The sequence below is a fragment of the Electrona antarctica genome (genome assembly GCF_951216825.1).
Source record: "Electrona antarctica genome assembly, chromosome: 4".
NCBI classification, from domain to species: domain Eukaryota; kingdom Metazoa; phylum Chordata; class Actinopteri; order Myctophiformes; family Myctophidae; genus Electrona; species Electrona antarctica.
In genome coordinates this window covers 8,515,714-8,535,137 of record NC_136809.1, presented here as the reverse complement: position 1 = coordinate 8,535,137, position 19,424 = coordinate 8,515,714, and the positions used below count along the sequence as shown (strand labels likewise).

The 19,424-nt window shown below is 39.5% G+C and overlaps 2 protein-coding genes across 2 annotated transcripts; both read right to left on the bottom strand.

The window, feature by feature from the left end:
* Positions 1-572: 572 nt before the first annotated feature.
* ddt (D-dopachrome tautomerase) lies at positions 573-7,760 on the bottom strand. The gene is made up of 3 exons (XM_079499620.1): positions 7,561-7,760; positions 5,406-5,581; positions 573-1,336 (listed from the first exon to the last, which is right to left on the bottom strand). The coding sequence occupies exons 1-3, from the start codon at positions 7,666-7,668 to the stop codon at positions 1,264-1,266; spliced, it is 357 nt and encodes a 118-aa protein (XP_079355746.1). The 5' UTR covers positions 7,669-7,760; the 3' UTR covers positions 573-1,263.
* Positions 7,761-9,577: 1,817 nt separating this feature from the next.
* Positions 9,578-17,684, bottom strand: chchd10 (coiled-coil-helix-coiled-coil-helix domain containing 10). The gene is made up of 4 exons (XM_079499617.1): positions 17,507-17,684; positions 12,918-13,146; positions 11,810-11,957; positions 9,578-9,807 (listed from the first exon to the last, which is right to left on the bottom strand). The coding sequence occupies exons 1-4, from the start codon at positions 17,548-17,550 to the stop codon at positions 9,788-9,790; spliced, it is 441 nt and encodes a 146-aa protein (XP_079355743.1). The 5' UTR covers positions 17,551-17,684; the 3' UTR covers positions 9,578-9,787.
* Between the last annotated feature and the right edge of the window lie 1,740 nt (positions 17,685-19,424).

The following is a 19,424-nucleotide window of genomic DNA, read 5'->3' as shown; positions in this document are numbered from 1 at the left end:
TTGCTTTAGATTAATTATATTAAATGTCATAATTGTACATGCGTACAGTAGGTACTACATAATTTCAACAGAGCATAGCAGTGAGTGCGGTTTTCTGGACCCACTGAAAACTCCAATTCATTTTCCCCCATAGAGATTTACAAAAATATGTATAGCAATTATTCTAAACCTATATGCCTAAAGCCATATTTAATTATAGATATACTACATTTTATACCCTTTGTTTAGCATCTTTCATTTTAATTTTTTCACAGAATCAAAAGTTTTATGGTCATGACTCACCAGGATCCTGGATGGCTTGATTCTAGGCTTAAAATAATTGAAATAATTATTTTAGATTTTTCAGTGGGTCCAGAAAAAACATGCCCACAGCTGCTATGCTCTATTGAATATAATTGTAGTAACAAGCTACTGATTTGGCTGTGGGCACCACACACAAGGACCACACTTTGAAAACCATGGAACTAAGCTATATGACTACAAAATACTTTGATTATGTACAACCCTCGTCCCCGGTACTGATTGTAAAATCAACTTTTAATTTATTAATTAAGAATGCCATACACCATACATTGAATTTCCAGGAGCATTTAATCAATAACTGATACAGTTTACCCCAAATCTATAGTCTCTTCATTTAATGACAGTTTGAACATAAGGCCACAAGGCAATATTAACGGTATCACATTTAAATATACACTTAAATCATCAGATTGCATGTGGAATAGGCTAAGTAGAAAATATGAATTAATATACATAGTAAAATACAGTGGTAATTTGAGTCAGTGTACAATTGTAACTGTGTCCATTTATTGATATATCGATAGATCTTTACTGATCACGTGGGGAATTAAGATGAAAACACAGATACAGTTGCATTGATACTCCAGATTTTACTGTAGGCCTATTAAGTATAAAGATTTTAATTAGACAACTAATTAAAAATATTGGAACATGTTTTTAATCATCCATTACAAGTCCTTTCAAATTCAGTCAAACATGGGTCCATGTGCTTCAGATAGTACACAGTAAAATACTCAATGTTAATTTAACTCCAAGAGTATACAAAATAAATGGAACCAATTTGGTTCAGATTGTATACTATTGTATCCAAATTGATAAATTAGCCATCACACATACAACTAAATCTTTAAATGTTTGAATCTTTAAATTAACTACTGGTTTTCAGTTCAGAAAGGGTCTTGTCTTCTTGGAATGGACTTCAAGGTTAAAGTGTACAGCGTTGGTAGCCAGAAGGATCCTTCACAAGAAGCTCATGACGGTTGCTTTCTTCCCAACCTGGTGAGCTTCCAGCGCGTAGAACCGGAGGACAATCCTGAGGAGGGTGACAATAATAGAAGGGTCTTAAATGTCACTTACTTATCCAAGTACAAACAGTGATATGTTGGTGCGTCCTATAAGAGCATGCAACAGCGAGGTAATAGTAATAAAACTTAGGCATAAAAAAAGAAAATAAGGCCCCTACGATCGGCTTTTGGTTGGGGAATTTAACGTCCAGTTTGGCACATGAGAAACTAACATACAACATAACATACAATTAGGAAGAAACCTGCTGTATTCTATAAGATATGGGAGAGATTCTTGGACTTCATTAAGCAAGGTGAGGCTTTGGATGTATAGTGGTTAACTTGAGTTGTCAGCTGTTGGGTGGTGGTAAGGAACTGTGATGGGGACATTGTTTATGTGTTTTTTTATTATTATTTTGTATTCATGGAAATATCCTGTTGTTTCTTTGAAGATTTTGTTTTAGTGTTTGTGCTTCAGTGTTTGTTCCACTTGATTTTTCAAGGATGAACCCTTCATTAAATTAACCTACACATTAAAAACCTCAGGCTAATGGTGCAATTCTTAACTTATATGTACCAGGCCGGGATTTGAACCCGTTTTGAGCATGAAACATATAATAACATTCAGCCATCTGGTCAATTCAGTCAATCAAGGCCACCCTTCCAGAGTATAAAGTCCCTTCAGTTTATCACATAAAAAATCTCTGGTTAATTAGTTACACACGTTCTCAATCTGGGGGAAAAGATCGATCTGATGAACACATTGTTGGAAAACGTTTAATACTTTTGGTGGCAAAATAAAAACAAACAAACATGCTTGAACCTTTGGACGTTTTTGTTCAAACATTCTTGAACTTGCAGACTGATCAGCCATAACAATGCAATTGTTGTATGCAAGTATTACTTTACAGTTCCACAATAATTGTCCCTGTTCAAAAATGAAATAAATGTTTTTAACTGAAGTCTTGGTGTGTGCGACCCACTACCGTTATTTATTTGATATGTTTTGAACGGGTAACACACCTAAAGTCAGAGCGCGGTGGTCACATGAAGAGCAGTTCCACAATAGTGAAACTCCTCAACATTGGGTATATTTCTGTGAGATACAGACAGACCTACTGATTGTATGCATGCACCATGTGTACTTTGCACTCATTATTACAAATGATTATGTGCACATATTACGTATGTATGAAATTTACACTCCTTGCTTATTGTTGCTTTTACTATTGTTTTGTTTTTATTTGCAGCTCTTTTAGAAATTATTTGCAATATTGGGCTATAATAAAATTTGACTTGATTATGCTTATTTTCCTCTTTTCATAGTACCATGGGCTCTCTGTGCTGTGTAGCTAAAAGGCTCAACTATCCCTAACGCAGTTGCAGAATAGTATCATGTTTAACTATATTAGCAATGAGATCACATGATGTAGGCAGTGTAGCTCTTGATTGTGTTATTTAATCATTTAATGTTTGCCTGTATGTATTTTGTTATAATAATGTTGTTTGTCCCACCCAGACCAAGGACCACAATGAAAATAAGTCGGAAGACTGTATTGTTTTTTTTTTTTTATCCTTGACGCTTCTCAGATCAACATGATGTGTACTTTGCACTCATTATTACAAATGATTATGTGCACATATTACGTATGTATGAAATTTACACTCCTTGCTTATTGTTGCTTTTACTATTGTTTTGTTTTTATTTGCAGCTCTTTTAGAAATTATTTGCAATATTGGGCTATAATAAAATTTGACTTGATTATGCTTATTTTCCTCTTTTCATAGTACCATGGGCTCTCTGTGCTGTGTAGCTAAAAGGCTCAACTATCCCTAACGCAGTTGCAGAATAGTATCATGTTTAACTATATTAGCAATGAGATCACATGATGTAGGCAGTGTAGCTCTTGATTGTGTTATTTAATCATTTAATGTTTGCCTGTATGTATTTTGTTATAATAATGTTGTTTGTCCCACCCAGACCAAGGACCACAATGAAAATAAGTCGGAAGACTGTATTGTTTTGTTTTTTTTATCCTTGACGCTTCTCAGATCAACATGATGTAACTTGTTTTTCTTGCTTGACGTGTAATAAAATAAAATAAAATCAAACGCAGTTAAGAATGAAATATCAAAACACCCTCAGGCCTAAGTTAAAACAGATATTAAGATACCAATATGATTTTATTATTATCCTTATGACTTTAAATAAATCAATAAATACATATTTTCTTTGTACAATATCTTAGCAATCTTGACATTTCTTTTACCAAGATATGGTACAGCCAACTATAAAGAGTTGGAACCAAATGAACCTTTAGAGGTCCATTTGGTTCCATTTGTACACAAAACTCCTATTTAAAGTAATTTTATTAAGTCAAGGAAGTAATCTTTTTTTTCTCTACAGAATCAAGAGGTATGCACCATGTGTACTTTGCACTCATTATTACAAATGATTATGTGCACATATTACGTATGTATGAAATTTACACTCCTTGCTTATTGTTGCTTTTACTATTGTTTTGTTTTTATTTGCAGCTCTTTTAGAAATTATTTGCAATATTGGGCTATAATAAAATTTGACTTGATTATGCTTATTTTCCTCTTTTCATAGTACCATGGGCTCTCTGTGCTGTGTAGCTAAAAGGCTCAACTATCCCTAACGCAGTTGCAGAATAGTATCATGTTTAACTATATTAGCAATGAGATCACATGATGTAGGCAGTGTAGCTCTTGATTGTGTTATTTAATCATTTAATGTTTGCCTGTATGTATTTTGTTATAATAATGTTGTTTGTCCCACCCAGACCAAGGACCACAATGAAAATAAGTCGGAAGACTGTATTGTTTTGTTTTTTTTATCCTTGACGCTTCTCAGATCAACATGATGTAACTTGTTTTTCTTGCTTGACGTGTAATAAAATAAAATAAAATCAAACGCAGTTAAGAATGAAATATCAAAACACCCTCAGGCCTAAGTTAAAACAGATATTAAGATACCAATATGATTTTATTATTATCCTTATGACTTTAAATAAATCAATAAATACATATTTTCTTTGTACAATATCTTAGCAATCTTGACATTTCTTTTACCAAGATATGGTACAGCCAACTATAAAGAGTTGGAACCAAATGAACCTTTAGAGGTCCATTTGGTTCCATTTGTACACAAAACTCCTATTTAAAGTAATTTTATTAAGTCAAGGAAGTAATCTTTTTTTTCTCTACAGAATCAAGAGGTATGCACCATGTGTACTTTGCACTCATTATTACAGAATCAAGAGCACATATTAGACTAGAGCATCTGGTTTTATGTATTGTGGTTACATAATTCCACACAGTTCCACAGCTGCATATAAATCAGCTTGTTGCATAACACAACTGGAAACCGCTTGAATGTGTGGAGGACAGACCAAACAAACTGGTACCATATGGGGGTTAACTAATCATAAATCAGGGGTCTGGGTTTTTCAGGCCAAGTACCCATTAGCTGAGAGACATGAAGCAGGTACCCCCACTACATATTGTAGAAAATTGTGTCACATATTAAACTTTTTCATGGATTTCATACATAGCTATAGACTTGTTTGACAGCACTGTCATCAGTGTTATGTAAATTAAAAACCTATGATCTTTTCTATAGAGGGTATGCGTGTGACATCATCATCAAACCAGGAAGTTATGCAGGAACGCCTACTGAGTGGCAAAAAACTACTTTCTGGCCTTGACAGCCCATACATCCACACAGAAAAGTCTTATCTGATTGCATTAAACAACATTAAACAATGTTAAACTCACTTTGCCTGTTGCTTTGCCACTCGATTTGCCACTCGATGTGCCATTCACTTTAAGCATGCGCATACTCTCTATTCATCTTTTCTATGTTGGATTGGATTCTTTGTTGAATTAAACTCTCAGTACTTAGTCAACTTGACTTTGGACCTGGTCTGCTCTTTTCCCCCTCTATACCAAACCTCTTTGCCGATCTACATGTTCACAACACACAGCAGTGCGATGCGTTGTGTGCTTGTAGATCGGCTATTTTCAGCAAATGTTACCTCCAGAAAAGAAATGTTAGGTGTAAAAACTACTAACCTGTCTTCAGTTAGACCAAGCTCTCCTGTGAGAAACTGGAAGATATTGGCGCTATGCTCTTTATTCTTCTCAGCGGTGTCGGTGACGCCAATCGCGGACACAGACAGCATCACACACGGAGAGCACGAGCCAGCGATCAGCATTGGCAGCCCTGCTTTCACCACTAAGTTCATCCTCTGCAAAAAAAAAAAAAAGAAATAGTCACTCGTTAACTCAGTTGTCATGTGTCCTAATATGAAAAAGACCTCTTTGAGAGCGGATAAATGCCAGTGCCTTCACTCAAGTACGACTGTCATGGTTACATTGGAACATATGAATTGATTGATCGAAGAAAGCCTATTTGCATGTTTACATTGGGGTCCTTCATACTAAATTCACTACTCAAAAAATACAAAGTAATGCAAATACAAATACAATTTCTGTTTGCCTTTTTGGCTTTGTAATTCAAAAACTGTACAATTTTCGAAACGATTATGAAAAAATAATTCTCAAATAATCGCGATTAGACGATTACGGTATGTAATAATTGTGGCAGGCCTACACTACAGTACTACAATTTGAGTGATGTGCGAAGTACTTTTACTTTACTTTGGAGTATTTCCATGTTTTAAAACTCCACCATATCTCAAGGAAATAATTTCACAGCTTTGGTTACTAATTACTTTTCACACATAAGCAAGTAATTCAAATCAGCCCCACCTATCCTTTGACCAGCTGCAACACAAAAGTAATGAAACACATTTATAATTTACAATCCATCCATGTAATTTATGATACGTTAATGGACACAAACTGCATAATGAATAGGCTAGTAATAGTTTAGTGCGTAGAGTGTGTGAGGTCAACAGAGATGCTACCTTTAAACAGATCTTAAATCTGAGTTTTTCTGTATACTATTTAAAAAGTCCTGACAAAAATGCTGCCATTTGACCCAAAGTGACTGCAAAAAAGTGCTGCTATTTGTTTAAAAAAAAGCTTTATACCCTGTTATAACAGTCCATATACGATGGAATGTGACAGCTCTGTTTAGAAAATGCTGTACCCCCTCCAACTGTATATATATACTTTCCCCATTTTAAACTGTTTTTTATTGTATTGTGACACTTGCTTTGGCAATGTAAACGTTTGTTTTCTCATGCCAATAAAGCTCCTTTGAATTGAGAAGGATCAGCCTATTCATGCATGCTACTGTTATACAACTTTTACTTGTAATAAAAATAGTAGAATTCTACATTATGGGATTTCTAATTTGCTACATAGTAGCCTAAACAAATAAATCAGAGTAGGCCTACTACTTCAAGTTCTAATCATCATCAGATCATAATGCATAAGCAGCCTGTAACTATCATTTATACTTTGCCGTACGACTGTGTCGCACGCCGAAAATATAACCGAGCTACAATCTCACAGCGCGTCGCGATGCTACACGATGTGAGCTTGTGGATCTGCCATTTTCGGATACGCACGCACATGACATTGACTATTATGCAAGGCAAGCACAGCAGCAGGGTAATCGTTAGCCCCATATGTGCCCTCTCCCTACGCTCATTCTGTAGCTCCGAGATGAGGTCACAGAGACGGCGCATGTTTCCACAATTCCCCATTTCTTACCCTTTTCTAAACAATATATCAAAAACGTGAAGTGGCTTTCAGGGTTTACACTAATTCAACGTCAACAACGCCAAAGAAAATCCAACTTTAAACGATTACACGAGCGTCTAGCGGTTGTTTAGCATGTTTTTCAAGGAAGTTGAAAAGCTTTAGCGCCTCCCCGGCGCCTCCCCTGGTCGAAAATGTCCAACTGACTTCAGTTCACTCGACATGCCCGCGCACACGCACCAATCCCTTGATAAACATGGAAGCGGCTGACTAAACCAACCGCTGTAACGCTCGTAACCGTTTCAAGTTGGATTGTCTTTGGCGTTGTTGACGTTGAATTAGTGTAAACCCTGAAAGCCACTTCACGTTTTTGATATATTGTTTAGAAAAGGGTAAGAAATGGGGAATTGTGGAAACATGCGCCGTCTCTGAACGGGGTGGGAGGGGCCCTTTCTGTGACCTCATCTCGGAGCTACAGAATGAGCGTAGGGAGAGGGCACATATGGGGCTAGGTAATCGTTTCATTCACTCGTGTTCATTCACACAATCAACTTACGTCCTCTGGTTTGCCCAGAACAGCAGCAGTGGTCGAACACAGCTTCTTCAGAAAGTCCTCAGAGAACCTGCTCGCAGGCAAATTAGTTTCCAAGTCAATGAAAGGCATTGTGGCTTGTTATTATTACTGTGTTGTACGTGGAGTGAGACGAGAGAGAATGGAAGCCTGCTTGAAAGCCAACAGATCCGCTTCTTGCTTGGGGAATGGGAAAGAGAAAGGGCTTACGAGCGCCCCTTGTGGTCAGGTTCGTCATTTGTGAGTCTGCGTGACAGACTTTGCAATAACAAATACGTATACTGCCCCCACGTGGACAGAGTTGTTTACTCATCTGTGGAGTCTGCACGGCCACACAGTGCAATTTGCAACCTTTACGGTCTATGATTTTACAGCTTATAATTTATTTCAGAAAGCACAACACATAGCCCATATAATCTAACCAGTACCACACCCCCTCCAACAATCTGTCTTTCAGTGGCACATGACTGGGAAACAGCCGGTTTAATAGAAACGGCATAGACACAATGCTAGTGGAACTGTGGAAGAATGCTTATTGTAAAATTATCCTTATCATGTTCTCATTCGCTTACCGTACAGACCCGAGGAGATTGTGTCTCTGTATGTCTTCATTCTCACTCAGCACAGGATGTGAAGAAGGTCAATGTATGATCTCTGTACTCCTAACAGATAACATACTTACTGTTCATCCAGATTCAATCCTCCACATTGCAAAATAAAATGCGTGGCAGACAATGGTAAAATACAAGATGAGACTCAAAATAAAATAAATTCAATATTATTCCCCTGCCAGCTTCAGAATAACTTAATTTCCCTATACATAATATACAATAAATGAAATATTATTCCCCTGCCAGCTTCAGAATAACTTCATTTCCCTATACATAATATACAATAAATGAAATATTATTCCCCTGCCAGCTTCAGAATAACTTCATTTCCATATACATAATATACAATAAATGAACAAAATATCTGCAGAATGAACAGGCAGATTTTTGTGAAAATGCATTTGCACATGTATATACGTTGAAATGAAATGATTATTATGACTATATTTACCCAGGGTATCTGTGCTAAACTCAAGAACATGTTTCCAGCCAGGCCCTGCTCATAGAACATTTCATCGTAGTGGTTCAATGCCTTGTTCAAGGGCACTTTAGCGGTGGTACTTTTAACGTGTCGGACCGCTGATTCGAACTGGCGACCTTCCGGTATCAAGACCGCTCCGCAATCCGTTCGGCCACCGGTGCCACTCCGTTCGGCCACCGCTGCCACGTTAAATGTCGTCCTCTGCATTTACCAGTGGGCACCTTAATACAGCAACCCGCAGGCCTTCCGATTCCCAGACAAGCCACAAGTGAACAATTAAAGACATTTTCACCCTTTACATTTTTTTTTAAAGTGACTTAGTTTGTATACAATTCTCACCTATAATGACAAAATAAATGTACAGGTTGAATGTGGTTAAGAAGATGAGATGACAAATAGTCACATAACAATCTCCTCACTGACTGAAACAGAAAAGAGACACCAGACAGGTAGCAGCTGAAGGTGCATGGAGACAACACCAGACAGGTAGCAGCTGAAGGTGCATGGAGACAACACCAGACAGGTAGCAGCTGAAGGTGCATGGACACCAACTAGAGACAACACCAGACAGGTAGCAGCTGAAGGTGCATGGAGACAACACCAGACAGGTAGCAGCTGAAGGTGCATGGACACCAACTATTTAAAGAGACAACACCAGACAGGTAGCAGCTGAAGGTGCATGGACACCAACTATTTATAGAGACAACACCAGACAGGTAGCAGCTGAAGGTGCATGGACACCAACTATTTATAGAGACAACACCAGACAGGTAGCAGCTGAAGGTGCATGGACACCAACTATAGACAACACCAGACAGGTAGCAGCTGAAGGTGCATGGACACCAACACCAGACAGGTAGCAGCTGAAGGTGCATGGAGACCAACTATTAAAGAGACAACACCAGACAGGTAGCAGCTGAAGGTGCATGGACACCAACTATTTATTCAATGTCATGACATACTGTACAATCCAAGCAGAAATGTTTTCATATCAATCAAAAAAACATCAACTTACAAACAAAGATCAAACTGAATCTGTACTGACTGTAGTGGAGTTAATAACTGTTTAATTTGACTACAAGATGTATTTGTATATGATATTGAAATGTGTCTTTGTTCTTTACACCAATGACGACACACCTAGGCAGATAAACACAAAAAAATAACAGACAATTAGAAATTATAGATGTACTGTATTTATTTGAGAGGTTTAGGTTACTGTATGTAGTTACCTTGTCATGATGCAACTCTAAATATTGGTCAGATATTTACAATAGTTGCTCCGTAGATTATAAACTGATGATCCAAAATATTATCCGCTTCGACTTACATTGCAAGTTGAAACAGGTTTCAATGTCACTCTTTGCACACAAACAAGTAACAGAAAAAATTGATTAGCATTCTGTCCAAATAAAAATGCCAACTTCCTGCTGATTTTCCTATTTTATTAGGATAGGAAGAACTTCCGGAAGGTATGCTTCCGAGACCCAATCACTGCATCTGTTACTGGGCAAGTAAGAAACGACTAGCAAAAAATAGCAATGTATCAAAGCAATTTGATACATTGTCCATATATGATAGATATCATATATCAAGATATGTCCATTGTAGTGGTTATTATGTTATGTAGTTATGTTTTTTCTTTTTTTTTTTATCCCACGATTTTGTAACCCATTTTTCACCCGTGTCAATTATCTAATGTGATCCTGGGCTCTACACACCTTCCGCCAACCTGGGGAGAGCAACGGACTTGAACTCATGCTTCCTTCATGCATGAGTGTCCAAGTCACTCCTTTACACCTGGCAGGGGGGAGTTTCCCTGGTTGGACGTAGCGCGTGTAAGGAACACGTTAATCCAACCAGTTCCTTACCCCCCCATCAGGCGCCCCGGCTGGCCAGGGGGAGGCAGTTTAGAGACCAGGATTACTGCATGTTTTTGTGAGGGTACCTACCCTAGGGGACACGGGGAGAACATGTGAGGGTACCTACCCTAGGGGACACGGGGAGAACATGTGAGCCAGGGTACCTACCCTAGGGGACACGGGGAGAACATGTGAGGGTACCTACCCTGGGGGACACGGGGAGAACATGTGAGGGTACCTACCCTGGGGGACACGGGGAGAACATGTGAGGGTACCTACCCTAGGGGACACGGGGAGAACATGTGAGGGTACCTACCCTAGGGGACCCGGGGAGAACATGTGAGGGTACCTACCCTAGGGGACACGGGGAGAACATGTGAGGGTACCTACCCTAGGGGACACGGGGAGAACATGTGAGGGTACCTATCCTAGGGGACACGGGGAGAACATGTGAGGGTACCTACCCTAGGGGACACGGGGAGAACATGCAAACTCCACACAGAAAGGCCCTTTCATAATGCAGCTTTTTGCTTCTACGGGCCGACGGCGTGGAACAAACTCCCACTGTACCTTCGACAGGCAGCCTCTGTAGACATTTTTAAAGCACAGCTCAAGACCCACTTCTACACCCTTGCTTTTCTTTTCTTTTTCTTTTTTCTCTCTCCATTGCTCTGTAAAGCACTTTGAGCTGCATTTCATGTCATGAAAGGTGTTATACAAATAAAGTTATATTATTATTATTATAATGTAGTTATGTAAAGCACTTTGTGACTAGGTCTTGAAATATAAATAAATTCATTATCATTGTCAGAATCTGCTTTGTGTGCTAAAAGTGTGACTTTGTTACCCGTTTCACCATGCAACACTCAACAGGGAGCATAAATTGGATCATAATATATTCAGTTCCATTCCATTATCTTCCATTGATTTTGAATCTGTTGAGAATGTATGTGCTGCTGACGATGCACACGCAGGGACTACATATTTTCTTTTAGCCATCTCTAGTACAATATACTGTATTTATTGTGCATTATCCAGTCAAATATAGATAACAACTATTGAAGACCTTGCAAAACATGGTGTTAAATAATGGCAGGGTAATCTCACAATCCAAAACAAAGTGTTGTGCTTTAAATATAAAACCTCCAACATACATAATACCCAAATTACAAAATTTGAGATGTGAAGGTGAGAATCATTAATAATAGTTGAATGCACAATGCACATTTGATTTGCACAATGTATTTGAATGAATGGAGTCGATCCCTTAACAGACTTACCGTGAGCATATTTGCACTGTTTGAGGGCCTCATTGAAGCCCTCACACAGACTGAGGTCCTGTTGGTTGGTGGCACAGTCCAGGAACTGTTTAACCTCAAAGTGACATGGGCCAGACTGAGCTGGGGCAGGGGCGGGCCTAGGGGCCTCCTGGAATGACAGGGTCTACATTTACCTACAGTAAATACAGTACATACAGTACACAGCTCACTATCCACACATAATAACCCCAACAACAATTTTAACCATCTTCAACCAGGAATCCCAGTTTTGGGTATGTAATTGTAGCCACAAATTAACAATCTCAAAAGAGCGATCTGCAAGCTCACAACGTGTTGGGATACGCTTGTGAGCTTAGATTGGCTATTCACTGTGTGACACCATCATACAACGATGTATAAAATATGGTTGGTAAGTGGTGTATAGCCACTTACACTATCCAACCACATGGTCATTATGCTATACTGATTTGATTAGAATTTTATATGATCATCGCTTCCCTGATCGTTTACTGATTGATTGAAGTATTTATTAACAGTTTGGAGAATTACAGTACATTTCAAGGAATACGAGACTGCTCGCCCCTTTACCAACTCGCCCCGGGCGTACAGCCGGCGGAACAGCGCGGCCTGGTATTCCTAAAGTAATCTAAGTAAATTATGCTTAAACGGTTAAACCTAACCTTATTCCTAACCTCAACCTCAGTAAAACGATGCCTAAACCTAACCCTATTCCTAAACTTAACCCCAGTAAAACTATGCCTAACCCTAAACTTATTTCTAACCTTATTCTCAGTAAAACAAAATAAAGAATACAAGAACCGCCGCTCCGAGCTGTCGGCGTGAGGTCGGCGGAAAAAAGCTGGGGCGAGTTGGCAAAGGGGCGAGATGACCTGTTACCCATTTCAAGCACAACTCAGGGTCCACCCTTTTTCAATTCATCAGAACATTTAGAGACGTACAAAAACTCAATTAGTATAATTATTAATTAAAGAACCACAATTTCAAAAAGATACAAAAATAAAATAGACAATCTACAAGTTCTACTTATAGATCGGCTATTCTTTCTATCTTTTAAATAGGGCTTAAATGATTTCCTAACCCCACTCACCTGGTATGCAGGCTTGGCTGGCTCTGGGCTGCTGCTGCTGCTGCCTCCACTAAAAGCTCCAGTGAGTGCTGATCCCACAACATGGCCTACGGCTGAGCCAATCGCCACCCCACCAGCGGTGACTGCCATCTGGGCCATGAGACCGGGCCCCTGAGATGGGGCGGGGGCTGGGGCCAGAGCAGCCGGGGGTGGATGATGAGCAGGGGCTGGAGCATAGGATGGAGATGGGCTGTGAACACAGAAAAAGGTCTTGGTCATCACAGAATGTCAAGCTACAACACTCACCACGGAGGATAGCCTGGGCCTGAAAGACAAGTCACGCTCAAATGTCCATTCTGACATTGCACCCACATTGCTTTGATTAAATCCATGAATTAGGGTGCGTTCGTAATCGTAATTCAATCTCATCACAAATGAGAATTAGTTAGCCAAACAGTATTATGCTCATATGCTGTGATAGAAAATAATGAGGATTTTCAAGTTTTGTATTGTCACATGCATAACAAAATACAACAGTATAACACTTCTGGCAGTGGAATTCTAGGCTGCAACCAGGAGGTATATGCAAATAACAATGTTACTACTTGTAATGACATTTTGTCCTCACATTGTGTAAACTTCAAACAATGAGAAGGGTACATACAAAATGTCATTACTCTAAAGCTGCGTGCTCCCAAAGCTCAGAATTTCCAAACGGCAACACACTGCATTTTCAAGTGACAGTGGGCTCAGACACCCTCAGAGTGGATTTACAAGCTCACCCTTAAAGGACCACTTCACCACTTTTCAACTTATCTTCCTATAATTGGTCCTAACTAATGTTCATGATAAAATACCACAATTTTTTTCTACTCAGTCTGTGTCTCATAGGAAGGCTGTGGGCAGTTCAGAAACCCGTCCACCAGTGACATCATCGATGGTGAATCCAAGCTAATAGAAACGGCAGGCTTTCTTTTCCTGAAAAGTTGCAATGCAAAAGTTGAAGCCATCATTCTCATGATATTAAAAATCTAAATATATTTTAAAACAAATCTTGTTTAAAAAAAAATCTGCCTAATGATGATGTCACTGGTGGACAGGTGTCCGAACTGCCCAAAACCCTCCTATGAGACACAGACTGAGTAGGAAAAAATGGTGGTGTTTTATCATGAACATTAGTGAGGACCAATTATAGGAAGAGAAGTTGAAAAGTGGTGAAGTGGTCCTTTAATGTAACGTGGATGCAAATGAACACCTGAATGAAAACGTGTCATATGAGCTCTGGGCATGTCCCCTCTTTTTCGGTCCGATTTGGCCCTTCCCAGTATAAACCAGAATGCACCAAGCACTTTTTAAAAAAATCCTTGAAAATACATGGGTATCTAATAATTTCGCATTATTTCCCTGTAGTACTGAGTTTTGTACTGATTTCAGTTTCAATTGTCTCTGTAATTACCATTTTTAAAACATAGTGTCATGTGAGCGTGAAGTTTTTGCTTGTTCATTTTTTGGGAAAAGTAGATCGTTTTATTTTAGGGAAGGAGTCAGGATAAAATGTCTGCACCAGTGGTTATAATGGTGGGGCCAGTGATCACGAAAATCTGTGGAAAATGTCCCTTAATGTCTACCCCTGGTTCCAAGCCACCCATATATTGTTGTGTATTTCAGATTTTGAGGCCATTTGATTTTGATATTAAATCCCATCAAGGAATTTTGTCCTTTTAGCTGCAAAAGATAGCAACGTGACCCTTGTAGAAACCATCTTAAAATAACCGATGTCCTCAATTTAAGATCATAAGTGTACACTCTGAATACTTCATTTATTAAACTTGGAAAACAATCAGCACACAGAAAATGTCCCTTTAAATTTAACCTTGCACTGCAGTAAACAGCAGAAAGGCAAGCAAAGGACAGGCTTGTAGTCAGGGGATATTAATAAAACCTGGGAATAAATTTCCTACCAAGAATTCTCTTCACCAATGTGTTTGTAAAGGTGTAACATATCCCACATTGGTTTATATTCAACCACCCTAGGGGAATTTTTGACAGCTGCTGAAAGTTGGGGTAAAAAGGCCATAGACGTCATCACAAATATGATGATGTCAGCACATTTGGGAGTGTTTTTCGTGCAAAACAAATGCTTGGAATGGATTCAGAATGATGAAAACCCCCTAGTTTGACACGTCACATGCTATTTAAAGCATAATGAAATTTAAAACATTTTGCCATATATTGGCTGTTGATGGTACCCCAACTTTCAGCAGCTGTCAAAAATTCCCCTAGGGTGGTTGAATATAAACCAATGTGGGATATGTTAGTAGACACCTTTACAAACACATTGGTGAAGAAAATTCTTGGTAAGAAATGTATTCCCAGATTTGACTGGTAATACTGATAATATTCCCTGACTATTGTAATAAGTTACAAATAATATGGCAGTCAGAAGTCAACTTTTTCTAAGCCTGTGTGAAAGCATCCGTTCTCTGGCTCCAAAACATGGACAATGGAATGAAGTGATCAAGCGATACATCTCATTTCAGTTGTTGTGGCACAAATAAGAAACCTGCTTTGCTTGACATTGCTACAGAGCAGAAGACAAGACCTCCTTGGCTATTCTGAGAGAAAGTTTGCCTAGAAGAGGAAGCAAACCAGTCAGATGTTCTAACTCCTAAGCAGGGGTGCACTGTGAAGTCTGTGAATGAACTATTAATGACTGAGCAGAGTGGGTGACAATTTTATCACACGTAAAGATGAAATTACCTACCTAGGTTCCATCCTGGAGGCTAATCTTTCCGGTGATAAAATGGCCACCAACGTAATCAAAAAAGTCAACCAAAGAACAAGATTCCTTTACAGGATCTCCTCACTGGTCGACAAAAACACCTTGAAGACCTTAACAGGAGCCCTTGTACAAGGCTTCTTTGACTATGCATGCACCTCCTGGTACCACAGCACCTCAAAGGCCCTTAAAACTAGGCTCCAGACCTCCCAAAACAAACTGGTCAGGCTCCTACTTGGCCTCACCCCCCGAACCCACCTCACCCCTGCCCACTTTGACAGACTGGCATGGCTTAGGGTCGGCGACAGAGTACAGCATCTTGCAATGGGTCTGGTCCACAAGATTCGATACTCCACCAAGATACCCATTACCTGTGTAGATACTTCCTTAATGTTAACGAAGTCCACACCCACAACACCAGAGGGAGTGCAACGAATCATGTTCAACCCAGATTCGGCACAAACAAGGGACTAAATTCTTTTCGCTCCTATGCCACCAAAATGTGGAACGCCCTACCAACAGTCATTAAGACATGCGAATCCCTTGACTCCTTCAAAACCGCTCTCAAAGGGCACCTACGGATGGCTGCAATTCGAAACTGGCCCCCGTAAAATCTGAATCCCCCCCCACCGCCCCCCCTTTTTTCCCCTCACTGTATATGTTTCTTTTCCCTTTTTACCTCCATTATGATGAATTCCTGTACTGTTCTTTGTCTATATAGAAGTGTCTATTTGTACGTCTCTAAATGTTTTGATGAATTGAACATGGTGGACCCTGTTGTAAACAAGTGTAATGCTTAATTGGGTCGTCCACTCACAGTTAACAGCCTTTGTATTGAGTTTGTGCTTGAAATGTACTGTAATTCTGCAAACTGTTAATAAAATGTTCAATCAATCAATCAATCAAAGCAACAAGATCTGTAGGGCACTCAAAGGATGATCACAATGATGCATTGCTAAAGCTTTACTACAAATTTAGATACACCTAGTCAGGGTAATATTCAACTAAAAAGAACCACATGAACCTATTGCTTTATAAAAGCATTCGACTTTTTTTAATTTAGGAGTTTATTTTACTTTGGAAGTTATACCTGAATATCATACAGGATGCCAACTACCACTAAACATTAATTTAGTCATTAAAGCATGAAATATCCCCAAATGTTGCCATGTAATTTAACCACTGGCTCCAACTTTCATATTTCCCACACACTAGACATGCTGACCTTTTACCTGGTGACCTTGTTAACACACAGGGGGAGTCAGACAGATATGTTTGGTCCAACTCCAAACTAATGACGCACACCCACCCACCTATACTCTATGCCACCCACCCACCTGCCTGGAAGCTTAACCTATAGGCTACTTAATTTATAGCCTACACTGACTATAATGATAATCATCTGTCTACCATTCCTAGGATTGTTGGATACTCCCATCATTTCATAATCCATGGAGAAAGTTCTGCTACGCGCTCACTCACAACGCGTCGCACTGACACCCACTGAGTCTTATTTAGTTCATTTAAGTTGCCTTTTTTAATCTCTACAATATTAAATGTTCCACCAAAAACCAACATTTCTGTACTGTCTCTCTACTCTACAGCTATAGATATCCCCATATGGAACCTCGCCACCTCGGTCTCCCTCCGTTACTCTATAGCTATATCTATCAGCTTGCCGAAGAGTCTGCACTGCAGCGCGTCACGAAGACCAGTCGGCAAGCCGCGGCGATGTCGCACTACTATGGAGTTATATCATAATCATCAGTCAGACAGACAGACAGCCGTGTGACACGTTGAGTTAAACTTGCTGTAAAGTGACAACATTTACCTTGGAGCCGAGGGACGGCTGGCGCTGCGGCCTCCTCTCGCCATGTTCACGGTTTATCTATAATAAATGACAGCAGGCAGGCAGACTGAGCGCGTCTCGTCGCTTCTAGAAAGTATGTTCTTGTGTTGTGACTCAAGCTCCTCTGCTGTGTCGCACACGTGTTTAATGACCTTGTGTTGCTTCAAAAGCCGGGGCTGGCACTGCACGTATCGCGAGAGAAACAAGAACACCAACCATGTGAACAACTTGGCCCAAATATGCATTCAATCATTCATGCATTCCTTTCATTCATGCATTCCTTAATTCATTCATTCATTCATTCTACATAAACTTGGGCGTAACATATGTTTCTTTCTTTCTAATCTACATAAATAAAAGTAAAGTGGGCATAATATTTATATGCTTGTTTTTTTAATTCCATTTAGCGGTCAGTGCTCAGATCCCGACTCTACCACCCGCCTACTGAATCCGGTAAGTTCCAAGTACACATTCTTGCGCGCACACAGACCGTTTCCGTATCCGCTCTAGACCGGAACCGCAACATGTGCGAGGATCTTGCCCATAGTTATATATAAGGTGTGACCATATACTCTATGGGTGTGACGTCCTAAAATTCCATTTCATAGGCGCAATATGCCCTCTAGTGTTCAACACAGTGCATTTATTTCACTGATTTCTGAAGCCATGGCAGAAAACTTAGGAGAACTTGCCCAAGGCTCCTAGTCCTGGACCTTGAATTCTCCTCCTGCTCCCTGCCAAGAACTAGAACAATGGTTGTTGATGGCAAATGGCAGGTCACAGTCAGTAAGGCCTCTAGCTCAGGGGTAGGCAACCTTAGGCACGGCACGGGTTAAATTTAGTTAACCATTAGTTTTTACATCTTGCACAGAATTCTACATTCATTTAAACTCCCAACTCTGACAGGGGAGGGAGTCTGGGAGATAGGTGGATTATGAGTAAGGTAGTTATAGGTAGTTATGCTTATGCATAGCATATGGACAATCAAAATCACTTTGAAATATATATATTTTTTATAGCCTATGTGGTGTCATACTTAAACGATATGGCACACTGACTCACTATCAAGAAAATGAAAACATGGCACTTCATTATATGGTTGTGGGAGATGCCCTGTCCCTTTCTGACAAGGTCAGAAGGTCCTTTATGCCCTGTCCCTTTCTGACAAGGTCAGAAGGTCCTTTATGTCTGTGAGTGTGATTTGCGTTATTTCATTTGGCTGAATTAACATATTTATTTCTATTCTCTATCACAATTGTATGCCTTAACTGTTACAACCTAAAACAGTTTTGAGTCTCATTAATGGACATAAAAGCGGTGTGAAATTAATGAAAAACTTTGAAAATAGGCTATACTGTCTTACATAACACAATCAAACAATTGTATATACCTAATATGTTGATGTATGTTCAATTAATGTTATCGTATTAATGTATTTGTAACATGCATTGCTAAAGTCATATACCGGTCACTGAGTGGAATACATAAATACATTTTTGAATTAAACTTCAAAGTAATTTGTCAAAGATAAATGACTTTGGTAAATAGAATATAGGCTACAATAGGTACAACAAAAATAGTTATTGAACCTCCCCCTGGCCAGCCTGGGCACCTGATGGAGGGGAAAGGAACTGGTCGGAAAAACGTGTTCCTTCCACGCGCTATGTCCGGCCAGGGAAATTCCCCGTCAGGTGAAAAGAAGCAGCTTGGACTCCTCATGCATAGAAGGAGGCATGAGGTCAGTCCGCTGCCCCCCCAGGTTGGCAGAGGAAGTGTAGCGCCCAGGATTACATTAGATAATTGGCACTGGGTGTACTGGGTTGCAAAATCGTGGGATAAAATAATAATATATTTTTTTTAAAGTTATTGAGAAATGTAAACTGTCAATAGCTACAGTAGA